Raw genomic sequence first — 15,621 nt, forward strand, 5'->3', positions numbered from 1 at the left:
TAAGGATCGATAATTTCAATCCCTTGCCACCCGTGTAGCTATCTTTGTGAGAATGAGCTCTAAGTTAACCATAAGTTTAGGCTGTTAGTAGCCTCACAATTCTCGGCTGCAAAAAGGGTACCACGTTTGTGTTACATAAGCAAAAAGGTGGCTGCAGTCATGAACTTTGTCACCAAAAAGAGCGTTCATGCTCACAAATTGAACAGTGTGAGATGTGGGGAATAATTGAAAAGGACAGCTGAGAACAGGCTACTATTAATGTACTGCAGACTTATAGCCTAAAACTGCTCTGCTGCGATTACGCAGAAAAAACTATTATGATACCCCCCCCCCCCCAACAAATGATTTGACCTGCTAGCATGGTCTCTTGTGAAAACTTTTTTGTATCTTCAGCATTGGGACTCCTTAAACTGAGAAACCCTTGTGACATCTGAGGAATCCGGTGCAAGTCTGGGTATGTTTTCCGGATCGTCTTGAGACCTTTGTCGTCTTCTTGAGTGGTTCTCATGGAATCCTTGTTTTTTATGGGTTCATTGTTTTTCGCAGGTGACATGTCCTCTTTTTCACTTTTTGCCCGTGCTTGTTGTGTGGGTTCCCTTTGGGTTCCAGTGGCTAAGTAGCTGGACCGACCAGTTTTGGGGGGAGGACATATACACTCACTGGACCCGACCAGACCCGCAGGAACATTAGTTCCGTCACCGTGACTGAAACATGGGAATGATCAATTTTTGTTGCCTCACCCAATACGTTAGCGCATTGAAAACAAAAAAATGAAGTCAAAAGTGCCACACGTCATCAGGAAAAACTTACAGCTGTGCCTTATCAACTTTTCGTTAACCTCTCTGCACAAAAAAAAATATCTGAAATAGAAAAGGGAAAACTGTCGTGATACTGTTATTATCTCAAAAAGGTTGTTAAAGAAACAAACCAAAAAAATTCTTTTCATTAAATGCTTAAATGTTATGTTTTGATTTAGGAATTTGTTTAAATTATTGCTGCTTCTAATAGCTGCTCTCAATTAAGCTTCAATCAGAATGACACGCACTCACTTGTCCTCTCCTCTTAGAAATAGAGGAAAAAAGTCAGTATCAGAGCGAGGAAGCCATTTTTGAGAGTGAGGTAAGTCACGACTGACCTAGAATTTAATCAGGCGGATGAACAAAAAATTGGTTCAAGTAAGAGCCAAAAATGACGTCACGCGCGCGATTCAGTTGAAATTGAATGAAAGAGGAAACAAAAAGCAGATCTGAATTGATTGTGACGTCATATGGTCGTAACAAAAACCTTGACAACGAAAAACAACCAAGAGCAGGCCAAAAATAGCCCCAACTATCGCTGTGCGGCTATTAAAAAGCTGAATTGATTTTATGCATTTGTTTCTAATGCTCCAACCCCTCCAGTGATAATCAGTGTATATAATTTGAACAAGGCTGGCTGGTTGCCAGATAAAAATCAGCTATAGCTTTGTAGATTTGCAGCACAAAAAATAATAAAACACCGACGGCAGTCTGCTAGAATATCTGCGAAATAGTCATTTGTACCATATAATACAGATAGAAACAGATCCAGAAATATAAGTTGAAATAAACTATGGGCACCAGTCAAAAACTAGGTACTAACCTTCAGTGATGAATAAATAAATAAGGCTTGTTCAAACTCATTCCGGTAAAGCCTATTAATTAGGAGCTTTTACTGCACATATGAGTTCTTTTCACTTTAAACTAATTCAAATTCAAATTAAATTTTAAAGTGCAAAAATAATTTTACTGAGTGAGCTAAGTCACGTATGATCAAAATCTAATCACGTAACTGACTGAAATTTTTTTTACTATAGAGTGTACGAATTCAAGTCACGCGCGCAAATAACGCTAGTGAGAGTCAAAATTCATTCAGAGAAATTGAGTTTTTCAGATCTGCGGCGTGAACAAATTTAAAACAAAAAAGAGCTTCTGACGACGAAACAAAAAACATAGCAGGAAACGTCCTGACATACAATTCATAGCATTTTCATTGACTAAGCAAATAACTAGACCAAGAACGGACTATGGATGGATTGGAAAACCATTTGGAAAAAAATCAGACAAAAACAAAAACATAGGAAAAAAATAATGTCAAAAAGCCGCATGTGAACAAAAAACCAATAACGACACTGGGAATTTTTGTTCAAACACCATTTTTTCTTCTCCACATTAGAGATAGAGTAAATTAATTTCATGCCAAAACAAATCGCACTTTTTGCTCCACTTCCTGTTTGGACGTGGCCAAAACCATCACCCTAATTTGATTGCAAGAATCATGAAAAAGTATGAACAGATCTTTTTAAAAAAATGAAAACGCTACAACACAGTTCAAATTGTTTGATTTGTAAAAACCAAGAACATTCACAGTTGTAAAAAAAATAGACCAAAAACAACAACTTGTCTACTTTTTTTAATTGCTGAGATGATTTACTTTGATTAAGGACATGTAGAGTTGCTGCTTCTATTAGCTACACTTAAATATCCCCCACTTAGAATGACACACACTCAAGTGACCTTATCTGCTCACATTATACAAAATTTGTTTACAGTGAGGAACGTCCAGTCACGGGATACGGTTGTAAAAAAAATCTGACGACGAAATGAAAAAGAATTAGCAGTAAAATCCTGAATTAATTCAAAGAATTTTCATTGAATAAAAAAGACACCAAAAGTTCTCTATGAACGGATTGAAAAAACCATTTTCAATAGAAAAATCAAAGTCAAATTACCTCATGTGAACAAAAAAAAGCAGGAGCGAGGAAGCAAATATTTGTTCTAACACCTTTTTGTTACTCTATTTCAAAAATCCGAAAGAACTTCACGCCGCAAAACTACGCTAATTTGTGTTCCTCGCCTTGTTGCGGTGTCGCTGAAATCAACAATTCAGTTTGACTTAAAACTCATGAAAACATTTGAAGAGATCTTAAAGAAAATGTCAGCGCCCCAATAAAATTCACTTTTTCGAATTATAAAACATAGCCGGAAAAAACCGGAAAACACTAGAAAAAAACGACCATGATCGCTGAATCAATCCATATTTTGCCTTATTATGCTACTCTTTTTGAAACAACTGGAAAAGTCTTTTTTATAAAAATATTAGTCAAAAACTGATAAACAACCTGAGAAAATTTTATTGTTGCAACTCCAGGAAAAAGTATTGGTAAAGGAACCTTTTATACATATAGTTTTCATCAAATATAAACAATTGGAAAACAGCCCAATAGAACGAGTTCATAAAGAGAAACTCTGAAGGGAAAGGAGATGACGGACAAAACCGAAAATTAATATTCTCTATAAAACACTCTGCAAAAGCTCAATCCAATTTCCGAACCATAAATTCGCGAAAAAGTTTAATTACGCTATTCACTATCTGGTACATTAGTCATCCAACCAAAATTTGACGGAGAAAAAATATACAACAAGTATAAGAAGAGCAAAAAAACCTCAACTAATTAGAAAGTTTGTACTGCTATAAAAACAGTGAAATGTGCCCTGTTTAGCTTTGAGGATATTTCCCAGCAACTATTGGGCAAAAAGTGAAAATTTTTATCTTTTTCATTCAGATCAGTCACTGATACAATACGTAGTAAATAAATATGAATAGAAAGTTGGAAACTGTTAAGAATAAAAAATCCTGAAAAAAGTTATGTATTTATGTTTGAGAAAAATTTCAATAATAGATTTGAAGTGTCAATTAATAGTAGCAAAATCCTAGAAATTTCCAGTTTTCCTATTTTTCAATATAAAAATGATTGAGAAAATTTCAATCGAAATGAAACACCACCAAAACTTCTGCAACAGCTAGTTTCAGCCACACAACTCCGGAAATGCTATAAAAAATTTTGAGGAACAATACAATAAAGGCTAGAAAATCTTAAAACAGGCAAAATGTTAATAGATGAAGGTTGAATCCAAATATGTAACACTTCCTTCAGATGGTTGAAAATGTGAAACACTACTACTAGATTAAATATTTGCGAGAAACACTTTTGATTGATATATTGAAATTAAAATTTTTAAAAAATACTTTGAAAAAACTTCACGTGATCAAAAAAACTCCACTCGTATAGATAAATTTTTCTCACACCTACTTTTCTCGCTCTTATTTTATAGATTAGTGCAGCAAACATGAGCCGGAAATAACTCTCTCTCTCTCTCTCTCTCTCTCTCTCTCTCTCTCTCTCTCTCTCGCTCTCTCTATCTCTCCCTCTCTCTCTCTCTCTCTCTCTCTCTCTCTCTCTCTCTCTCTCTCGCTCTCTCTATCTCTCTCTCTCTCTCTCCTCTCTCTCTATCTATCTATCTCTCTCGCTCTCTCTCTCTCTCTATCTATTTATCTATCTCTCCTCGTTTTCATTCGTTCATCCGTTTAACCTAAACCCTATGTTTTCACAACTGGTATTGACTTTTACATCCTGTTTTAAATACAATCCAAAAATATCGATGCAAAGTTAAGTACATATTTTTATCAGCAAAAACTGCTTTAAAACACTACACATGCGCTTCTGTTCAAAAGAAAAAAATAACAGAGATTGGTTTAACTAAATTACTTTGCAATAAAATGTCAAGATATTAACATTGTGTATAAAATATTAAAATTGTAATCAAAATGTAATTACGAACCCAACTTTCGATAAAGTTCATGAATAAATCGTAAAAAAATAAATCAGTCAGTAAAAAACATTTAACTAAACCACTGGCTGTGCACAGAAAAACTTTTTTGAGTAATCAAGACAAAAGCAAAACAAAAAAATAAGGAAAAATTGAAAAAAAAAATTGCGAAAAGCGGATTAGTATGTATTCAATTTGATAAAAAGGAAAAACGAACTCACGTTCAAATGAATTGGTTGGTGCATGAACTGTCAATTGAACAGTGCCATATATGCACTGATTTCTAAGAAAAATGTCGGCTCAAAGATCCAAAAGAGGAGAAATGAAAAAAAAATCCAAAAATTAACTTTACACTTGAGAAGTATAATTAGGCTCAGCAAAACGTTTGGGTTTCATTTTCAGAAATTTATATATTAATTCAGCATAAAACGATAACTATTTCGCCGATAAACCAACTATAAACCAAATTACAAGTAAAAAAATGAGTCAAATGGACGAAAGACAATTTCTCAGAAAAACCGAATTACAAGTAAAAAATCAATAAAAAATGGACAAAAAACGTCATCTTTATGAACCGCTCTCTCAAGAATTTTTTTCCAAGTCAAAAAGTCATTAACTGAACGCAGCACATGATCAAAAACTTCTCTCGCATAGCAAAAACTTGTTCAACATGACAGCTGTTCTCATTTTCGCTTTTAGGTCAAAATGCCGAGTGAACGAAACTACTTCCTGTAAATAAACAAAAAAACGACCGATAGAAAACTAACACTCCTCTTCCAGTCAAATAAACCAAGGTAAAATAAATATTAGCATTAGATATCGCTATTTGGCTATAAATGAAACAAAAGATGTTAACCTTAATTAAGTTTAAAACTTGAATCTTCCTCGATGTCCTCGATGTTAACCTTAATTAAGTTTAAAACTTGAATCTTCCTTCACGGGATTTTGTACGTATAGCTGAATTTGCATTGACCATTTTTCAATAAAAAATTGACAACAGCGGTAAAAAATATATAGTGTCATCAATCTCTAATTGTCATTTGACGCCAATTATATAAAGGTGCCTCCTCTTTACACTAATTGAAAGAAATAAAAAAAAATGACAACGGTAAATAGTTGCCATTTACAAAATTATGATAAATAAAATCACAAAGATGAAACTGAAAATAAAACCAGCTTGAAAGTTTCTCAAAATAAATTATGCAGTTTATAAAACATTGGCTCAATTTCTGCAGTAAACTAGTCATCCCACTTTGCGTTTAAAAATTTAGAATTAAATAGTTTTATATAAATGAATTAGTTTTGGGCGCTTTTAATACAAAATTTCTAATGATGTCATGAATTCTAATTCGGTGGAACAAACAATTCATTTCAGTGTTATCAATTGTCAAAGGAAATAGAGATTTTTTGCACTCTTTTGTAGTTTTCTTCAAAAACTGTTCATATGAATTTTTCCTCAATTTCACACCCACAAACTTTTGCAAAGAAGAATATAGCTGGCAGATTGCCAGAAAATAGCCGCAATAGATTCGTAGATCAGCAGTCTAAAAAAATCAGTAAAAAAGACAGACCAAAAAAATTAGTCTTTTCATTGAAGGCTGATCTGTTATATTTTGATTAAAAATCTGTATAAGTTATTGCTGCCTCTATTAGCTGATCTGAAATAACCTTCATTTAGAGTGACAAACGCACATTTGACCTTATCTCTTTGAATTAAAGTAAATAAAATTCAATTTCAAATTGAGGAAGTCATTTTTGAGAGTGAGGTAAGTCAAGTGTGACCAAAAATTTAATCTCGCGCATGAACAAAAAAACTCGCTCCACTAAGAGTAAAAAATGACGTCACACATGCAATTCAGTTGAAATCGCATAAACGAATGAACAAAAAGTGGCTGTGACGTCATATGGTCGTAACAAAAATCATGACGACGAAATAAAAAAACATAGCAGGACAAGTCCTGACGTACAATTCAAAGAATTTTCATTGACTAAACAGAAAATCTAGACCTAGAATGGGCTATGAGTGAATTCAGAAAACCATTTTAAAAAAATCATAACAAAAAAATAAGAAAAAAACAGAAAATCAATATCAAAATGCCGCATGTGAGCAAAAAAAAACCCTAGCGAGAAATTAAATTTTAATTCAAACAAAAAACTAGGCCTAGAATGAGCTGTGAATGGATTGGGAAAACCATTTAGAAAAAAATCCGATCCAAAAAATCGAAAAAACAGTAAAAATCAGAGTAAAATTGCCGCATGTGAACAAAAAACCACTACCGAGAAACCGAATTTTTGTTCAACCACCGTTTTCTCACTCTACTTTAAAATTAGAGCAAAAAAAATTCACGCCGCAAAACAACTCGCTTTTTCGCTCCATTTCCTGTTTCGGCGTGACCAAAATCACTACTCCAATTTGACTTCAAAAATCATGAAAATGTGTGAACAGATCTTAAAAAAAAAAGACAGCGCCCCAATACAATTCAAATTCTTTGAATTGTAAAAACTAAGAGAAGGCCAATAAAAGCCCCAGCTATCGCTGTGCGGCTTTTAATAACTTTCTTGTGATAAAAAACTTGAATGAGCTTTATAGTTTGCGCTATAAAAATTAATGACATTTTTGATGAACAAAATGTTTTGTTATTTTTAAAATTTTTTACTTCAGCCATATAAAAGATTTACAGAATTAGAGCAACATACAGAATTGCCATTGTGATAAAGACTTTTTTGTATTTAAGAAAACAGCTAGGGAAAAAATAACTATTGTCCAAAAACAATTTAGGAAGAAACAATTGGCAGCTATTATGTCTCAGCAGAAGTAACAACAATTGGATGATAGTTTGTGATGAAAAGAATTTGTCATTTTGTTAAAACCAAAGATTTCAAATTGCAAATCGTTAGCTAAAAACTGGATCGTAAAAAACTGGATAAAATGTATAGAAAGTTAGGTGATCAAAAACCAAACAGAAAAAGTGAACTAGAGAGCTAATCTTTAGAAAGCCAATAAAGCCATTAAGAAATGAGACAAGTAGAAGAACACGCAGAAAAGGACTAAGACCCAAGACATTGATTACTGTTTTAAAACCAAGTATTCTTAGATTTGTTAAAACGTTTGTGATGAAAAGAATTTGTCATTTTGTTAAAACCAAAGATTTAAATTGCAAATCGTTAGCTAAAAACTGGATCGTAAAAAACTGGATAAAATGTATAGAAAGTTAGGTGATCAAAAACCAAACAGAAAAAGTGAACTAGAGAGCTAATCTTTAGAAAGCCAATAAACAGTCAGAACTAACATACTTAGTGGAAACTACAACATAGTATATTTTACAAAACGCGACAAAAGACTCCTTCAATCTATAATCTCTCAATTTGACCTTAGACCATCCGATTTTCAAGCTGCTGCTACAAAGATGACTAACTCGTCTTCGACTCTGATTGAAAATATTATAGCAGACAATTATAAAACAAGAACAGTAGCAGATACAATTTTGAGAAGTGGTCATTTGGCAACAATCACCATTCTTAATTCCGTCATGTTAAAATCAAAAGGAACAAAGGAACAATTTTTTGAAAAAAATATTCAGCCATACTGTTTCAAAATTTCTATTAAAACTTCAAACTAGAGACACTTTTGCGGTGCAATGACGGCAGATACAATATCATTAGAACCTCAAAAATTTTTTGAAAGAGCATTAGCACTATATTCTCCAATTACAGCTTGTTATGCTAGAAAAAAAACCAAAAAAATGCGTAAAGAAAAATGAATATGCGGGAAGTAAAGCTTTCAAGAATTGGCGATGATGAAGCTTAAAACAATCTTCGTTTCCAGATCTCTCCTGTTTTTCTGAATTGAAAAATAAAAGGACAGATATAAATTCAATCAAGATCTTTGTAATAAGGAAAAGACTCACAGAACAATCCAAGCAAGGTCAAACAGCTTTAATTATAAAATAACAAAGTTTATTAAAATAGCGAATTCTCTAAAAAACAGATATTAAAATTTGGAGGTTTTCATTGGCTTGTAACGAACAATATCATTTCTCCCGATACTGCTCCAAAAAAATGTTTTAGTTTCCGATACATAACAAACAAAAAAGCCAGTGTGCTCATAGACCCTTTCATAGACCGTATGAGTAAACAAGCTTGGTTCTTCAAAGATACGAGCATGACAAAAAATGCCAAAGCATTACTAATGAATCACGCTTTGTTATCTAATTTATCAATTCATCACAGAAGGAAAGTTTCTTGAACATCTGAAAAACCATTTTGTAACTCTTCTTTTCAAAAAAGAAACAGAATACCGGAAACACGCTTTAATTTAAGACCTATTTCTATCACTTTCACTTTGTTCAATTTTTTGAAAAGCATTTTTTGGAAAGGGAGCAATTACTGTCTGTCAAACAGTTTGATTATAAGATACAATTTTCAAAACTTGATGCTATCTTAAAAACTGCAGAACAAATAAGACTAAAATTCGAGAGATAAAAATGATTCCGGGTGCATCTTTGATTCATATGAAACGAAACTTTTGACTCCATAAACCGTAAAATACTTGAAATTATGAAAAGCAGAGTTTCACAGGGTAAAATTTTACGTCTTTTCATATTAAAATTTACATGAACGATTTAGCAAATATTATAGAAGACGATTTTACGGTAGTTTAGTATACTGAAAAAACTTTTCATTTTAAATCCAACAGTTATGAACCTTTGCAACAAAAAACATGTTTCTAACATCTCTTAACAAATTGATTGCCTTACAAAGTTCCGACTAATGGTCAACACTTAAATGACATAGTATATAGTACTCAGCAGCAAAAAGAATTTTGCAAACACCTTTTTGAATGTGGCCATAAAAAACAGAAAGAACTAATGTGAAGTATCTTGAAGTAATTATAAACAGCAGACTAAAGTTTAATGAAGAATTGAAAAGGATTCTCTACAGAGCGGCTTGCTGAACATAAATTTGATTACACTAAGTAATTGCTTGAAGGCGAAAACAAATACTAAATTACTCAACGCAATTGTAATGAGTCACGTACACTATTTAGCTTTCTTTTTGTCTGGGTTGCGAAAAAACAATCATCAAAACTTCGGAAAACATTTGAGTTGGGGAATTCAACAGATCGGTCCACAGATCTCAAATTTCGCGTCGCACAAATATCTAACCCGTATTTTTTTTTAAAAAAAAACTCGTTGCGCGAATTTTTTTTCTTACTCAGCAGCGAATAAAACAAGATGACATGTTTAAGAAAAATGCGTTTAAAGTAGGGAAAAAGTTTTAGCTGGTTCTTTTGTTACACTAGCTATTGCAATCTATAAAAGTCTGCCTTCTACAAACAGATTTAAAACAACATCGAGTGTTTGCTTGAATAAAAATTGCAAGCACATTATTAGAAACACTTTTTGAATGTCGTAAGATTATTTAATTTGAAAGAAGTCAATAAAAGTATTTGATTATAATTTTAATTCTCATTGTAGGTCAATTTCTTGAAAAATGTAATGAAGAGTTTTTTTAATTTTGCATAGCGATATGCTCTTAACTTTGCATTGCCTCTTCACCCTTCACAACCCAATCTTATGTGTATTAGAGGAAATTAACAGTGTTCTTTTTAAACAGAAGTGAAAATGCTGCACTCAAGTAAAATTGAAAAGTGAGAACGGAATTTTTTGAACACCGTGCTTTTGTTCTACTTCAAAAAGTGGGGAAAAAATTTGCTACGCAAAATCACTCCATTTTCGTTCCACTTCCCGTTTCGGTTTCACCAAAATCAACGCGCCAATTTATTTTCAGAAACTATGCAATTGTGTGAAAAAGTCTTAAAATACACCAACGAGTTACAATTCTCACTCTTTAGAAGTCCTCCAGCCTAGTTCTCTCGTTTTCTGAAAGACGGAAATATAAAGGGATATTGAGTGAAACGCTTTCATTAAGCTGATCAAAAAACAATCTGTATTGTCTGTTAATTAGTGCTATAAAATATACCTGCGTTTTAAACATTTTTTCTTCAAAAACGCAACTCAAGTAAACATAGAAACACTTTTAGTAAAAAAATCATTTTCACAAGAGAAAAGTAGACAACAAATTTTCTCCATAGGAAAAAACTTATAGGCAACGGCAGTGTTTCGACTTTCAAAATGCCACATGAACAACAATGTTTTTTTGCAAATAACACTTCGATGATAAATTTTTGAAGTCGACTTGACGCTTCGTATCTCCCAAAGCAAAACCGTAATTGCCGTTGAAACCTTTATCTTTTATACAAAAACAATTATTGGTTGCCTCGCCAAATTGTTTAATTAAAAAATTGAAGCCCTGCTGCAAAAAGAAAAAGCTTTAGCATTGACATTATTGACGGAAGCAATCAAAAACAATTATGACTTCATTCATAAACAAAACAAAAACCCCACAGATTTATGTCTACCCAAAAAAATTTTTGGAATGTTTATTGCAAAATCTTGAAACTGTAAAATTTTGGAATATTGGGAGCACATCTGATAACGTTGAAATCTATCTAAATTTTTTTAAAAAAGACAAAGAGATCAACTCAAATAATAACAAGTTGATTTTTGTCCCAAACCAACCAGTCTCAACTTCAATAGTCTGTGCTACACAAAAAAAAACTTAGAATGCATAAGGCTATTAAATTTTGAAGAAACGAACCGAAAAAATAACAAAAATACGTTTTTTGATTTGCATGAACAGCTTTTTCAACAAAATAGCACAACTGATTTTTGTTTAGATATACCTACATTACGATTAATTTATACCCTGGCAAAGTTTAAAATATCAATAAAAATAAAACAAAAACAGATTAAATTTCTAAGTTGAGTCGGAAAACTGAGTTTTTGAACAGAACCTACTTGGATGAACCTAGTATCAGAAAAATTGATTTAAGTGTAGATAGGTACCATAAATAACAGAATCAAATATAAAAGTACTCCCAACCAGTTCTCTACCGTATTATATTAAATGAAATCAACCAAAAAAACTGCCAAAATTGCAGCGTTAAACATATAATCTATGAAATTAAACATCAAAGCATAGAGTAAAAGCAAACAAAAATTATAGGATAATATATTAACTCAGAACAAAAACGTCTGAGGAAGAAAGTGTCAGATACAAAAATTTGTTGATTAGGACACATTGCATATACAGTAACAAAATGCATCTTGGCATTTTTGAAACATGGAAATCAACTGTAAAAAATTTCAGTATAAAAACAATTAATTTTAATTATATATCATTTGAGGTTTGGACAAATTACATAGATATCCTCCTGTCAAAGAATTTAACGGTTTGTTCAAAATCCCTGACTGAGCGCCAAAATAGGATCAATATGTCTAAAATTTAATAAAATGGAAAAGACCGCACGTCAAAAGCACAGGCTTTCATTGCATGAGTTATCAAAAGGAACGTTACTTCAAACAATGATCTTGTAAAAATGGCTCAAAGATCAAAAAAGCAACATACCGAAACAGCTGGCAAATTGCCAGAAAATAGCCGCAATAGCTTCATAAATCTGTAGTCTAAGAAAGAAGGTAAAAAAGACAGACCAAAAAAGAAACTCATTCTTTTCATTAAGGGCTGAGATGTTAAATTTTAATTTAGAATCTGTTTAACTTATTGATGTTTCTATTAGCTCCTCTTAAATAACCTTCAATTAGAGTGACAAGCACTGATTTGACCTTATCTCTTTGAATTAAAGCAAAGAAAAGTCAACTTCAGAGTGAGGCAGTCATTTTTAAGAGTGAATTAAGTCACGTATGACGTAAAATTTAATCACGCGAAAAAACTAGCTTCATTAAGTGTGAAAAATGACATCACGCACGCAATTCAATTGAAATTGCATGTACGAATGAACAAAAAGCAGATTTGAAGTGGATGTGACGTCATATGGTCGTAACAAAAATCTTGACGACGAAATAAATAAAACATACCCGGCAGATTGCCGGAAAATAGCCGCCGTTGATTCCAATAAGCATGATTGGGATTGAAAGAATAGATATTGAAAAGAAAAGATTTTTGTACAAAAACATTTTTTAAGTCCGATTTATTTTGATGGCATTTCGTAGTTGAACATACTTCTGTTTCTTGGAGAGAGGCTACAGGGGCTACTATCAATAACAATAAGCATTAGAGATGGTAAATAAGACTTATAGGAACGACGTTCAAATAGCGGGCATCTAAAATTGGGCTTTATGTGTTTATCCCGTTTCTCTTTCTGACTTCAATTTTTATACTGACTCTGTTCATCTTGAATTGCTTTGCTGAGCAATTGATGTTCAAAATCACTTTTAGCAGATTGAGAGAAGAGAGAAACTAGCCTAGAGAAGTCAAAAAAATTTCACGCGAAATGTTGAAAAGGCGGCAAAATGAGGTAAGGCGAAAAAAAAATTCGACAAAGTAAAAAAACATAGCAAGACAAGTCCTGACGTACAATTCAAAGAATTTTCATTGACTAAAAAACAACTAGACCTAGATTGGACTATGAGTGAATTGAGAAAACCATTTTTAAAAAATCAGACCAAAAAATAAAAAAAAAAACAAAAAAACAACGTCAAAATGCCGCATGAGAACAAAAAAACCACTAGCGAGAGATGAAAATTCAATTCAAACAAAAAACTAGGCCTAAAATGAGCTGTGAACGGATTGAGAAAACCATCTAGAAAAAAATCCGATCCAAAAAACAGAAAACACAGCAAAATTCAGAGTGAAATTGCCGCATGTGAACAAAAAACCACTACCGAGAAACCGAATTTTTGTTCAAACACCATTTTCGCACTCTACTTTAAAATTAGAGCGAAAAAAATTCACGCCGCAAAACCACTCGCTTGTTCGCTCCATTTCCTGTTTCGGCTTGACCAAAATCACTACTCCAATTTGACTTCAAAATTCATGAAAATGTGTGAACAGATCTTAAAAAAAACATAGCCGGAAGAATTCCGGAAGCGACTCGAAGTGAAAATATATTTTTGTTATAAATTTTGTTGTAAATTGATATCCCGAACTATCTCTGCCAAAATAACTTCATCAAAACAACTAGTACTTACAAAAACCAATTATGTGAATTTTGAAAAAAATACTTTAGGCTAAATTATGAAAAAAAACTCTTAAAAACAACTTTACTGAAAAACTGGAAAAAGTTACTAAAATTTTAATATTTCAGAAAACATATAAATCCAAAGAAAAATTCCCTTCAGCCAATAGTGTATCCAGATGCTCGGCAAAACAATAGGCAAGTCATAATAGGCAGAGAGACTTAGCTAAAAACAGAAAAAAAAACGAAAAAATGCAAAAATTAAGAAAATTAGTTCCAATTTTCGCCATTTTTTTGTCATATTTCTCAACAAAAAATGATTCTTGCCCACAAAACTGCAACCAATTGTTACCATAATATTTCTCAAGTAGAAGGGGCTTCTTCAATACCCATTTGAGCCAGTAAAACAAAATAATCGTCAAAAAAACGCAAAAATTAGCCCGAAAATCAGCAAAATACATTAAAAAGCTCCGAATTATCATAAAATTCATATGAATTTCCAGAAACCTTCAAACCACTACCGGAACCAGCTTAAAATTAAAACAAAATCTTAACCAAACCTCTTAACAAAAATAAATGAAAAAAACTGCTTTAAAATGCCGCACGTGAACAAAAAAAATTTGCTCGCTCAGAGAAAATTTTTTCACACATCAATTTCTCGCTCTCTCAAAAACAGCGGTATGAACAAAAACCACTCTATTTTCGCTCCGCTCTTCACTTTTGTTCAGCACCAAAATCACTCCAAATTTTTTCACGTGTTTCATTTCCCGCTTCAAAAATCACTCCAATAAAATTGATTAAAAAAAAGGACTTCTCCAATACTCCTCTTCGAGGCGTAAAAAAGACAGCGCCCCAATAAAATTCAAATTCTTTGAAATGTAAAAAGAATAGGAGCGCTATAATAGCCGGCTGAGAAGATGTGGGCGGCTATTAATTAAACCAAATGGACGAAAAAGGCCAAAACGGTTATCTACATGAGCTATTATCTTAAATTCGTTCAGTAAACGAACGGAGCGTATGAACGAAAAACTTTTCTCGATTAGAAAAAACAAAGAGTAGTTCACTTGGCAAGTTTACTCACTTTTGCTTTCAATTCAAAAAGCATCCTGTTTAAATAGAACTTCTGGTTTAAAAAAGCCTTCAAGAAAACCAGAATATATTGAACGCACTGTAGTCTGGACCATGGTCTGGGTGCCGTCTGATCAGAAGTCATCTTGGTCTGGAAAGTCTGATTGGAGGTCATCTTTGTCTGGAAAGTCTGATCGGAGGTCATTTTGGTCTGGAAAGTCTGATCAGGGGTCTTTAAGTCTGGATATTCTGATCATAGCCCAATTTGGTTATCTACATCTCAACCTGGGTACTTCTCTTCGAGTTTTGAAACCAGTAGCGTTCTGCTATATGGATGCTTACAACTTTGCGGCTATAAAAATGAGTATTAAGCGTTGACCAGGACTTTAGCCAACAAGGAGCAGTCGTAGAGTAGTACAATTGCAAGTCTTACACGGGACATGAGGCCAATGCCGCGCTACTCTCTTTAGCATACATCCCAGTTAGCACAGACTCCCTCACTGTTGTTCCATGACTGCTTGGCTCATCACTCTGCTTTCTTCCCCCTTTCCCACCACCCCCAGTACCCTTCGCATCTGATGGCCTCAGTCGCTGGAAAGCGCTCATGTTGGAACTGCGCCTGGCTAAGTTGTCATCCGGGTGACTAGACATCATACTGCTAGCTGAGCTCTGGACTACAAAATTATACAATAATTGGGTGCAAATACTAACATAGCCGGCAGATTGCCGCCGTTGACGCGCTTGACGCACATTTAAGCAGGAAAAGAAAAAAAGACAAATTGACTGAATTTTTTCTGTTTTTTTTTCAGTGTCAAAATGGGTTCTAATTTGGCGTGCTCATGAACTTCAATAACCTTATTCTAAATGACTTAATGACCGGGATTTATT

The 15,621-nt window shown here is 33.2% G+C and overlaps 1 protein-coding gene across 1 annotated transcript; it reads right to left on the bottom strand.

Annotated features, from left to right (window-relative positions):
- Positions 1 to 339: 339 nt before the first annotated feature.
- LOC142358348 (uncharacterized) lies at positions 340 to 15,384 on the bottom strand (the record flags this gene model as incomplete). The annotated part of the gene is made up of 2 exons (XM_075409761.1): positions 15,167 to 15,384; positions 340 to 704 (listed from the first exon to the last, which is right to left on the bottom strand). Coding segments are annotated over exons 1-2 (583 nt in total), but the record flags the coding sequence as incomplete, so codon positions are not given.
- Positions 15,385 to 15,621: the final 237 nt, after the last annotated feature.

The sequence above is a fragment of the Convolutriloba macropyga genome, unplaced genomic scaffold (assembly GCF_964194025.1).
Source record: "Convolutriloba macropyga unplaced genomic scaffold, txConMacr16.3 SCAFFOLD_4069, whole genome shotgun sequence".
NCBI lineage: Eukaryota > Metazoa > Xenacoelomorpha > Acoela > Convolutidae > Convolutriloba > Convolutriloba macropyga.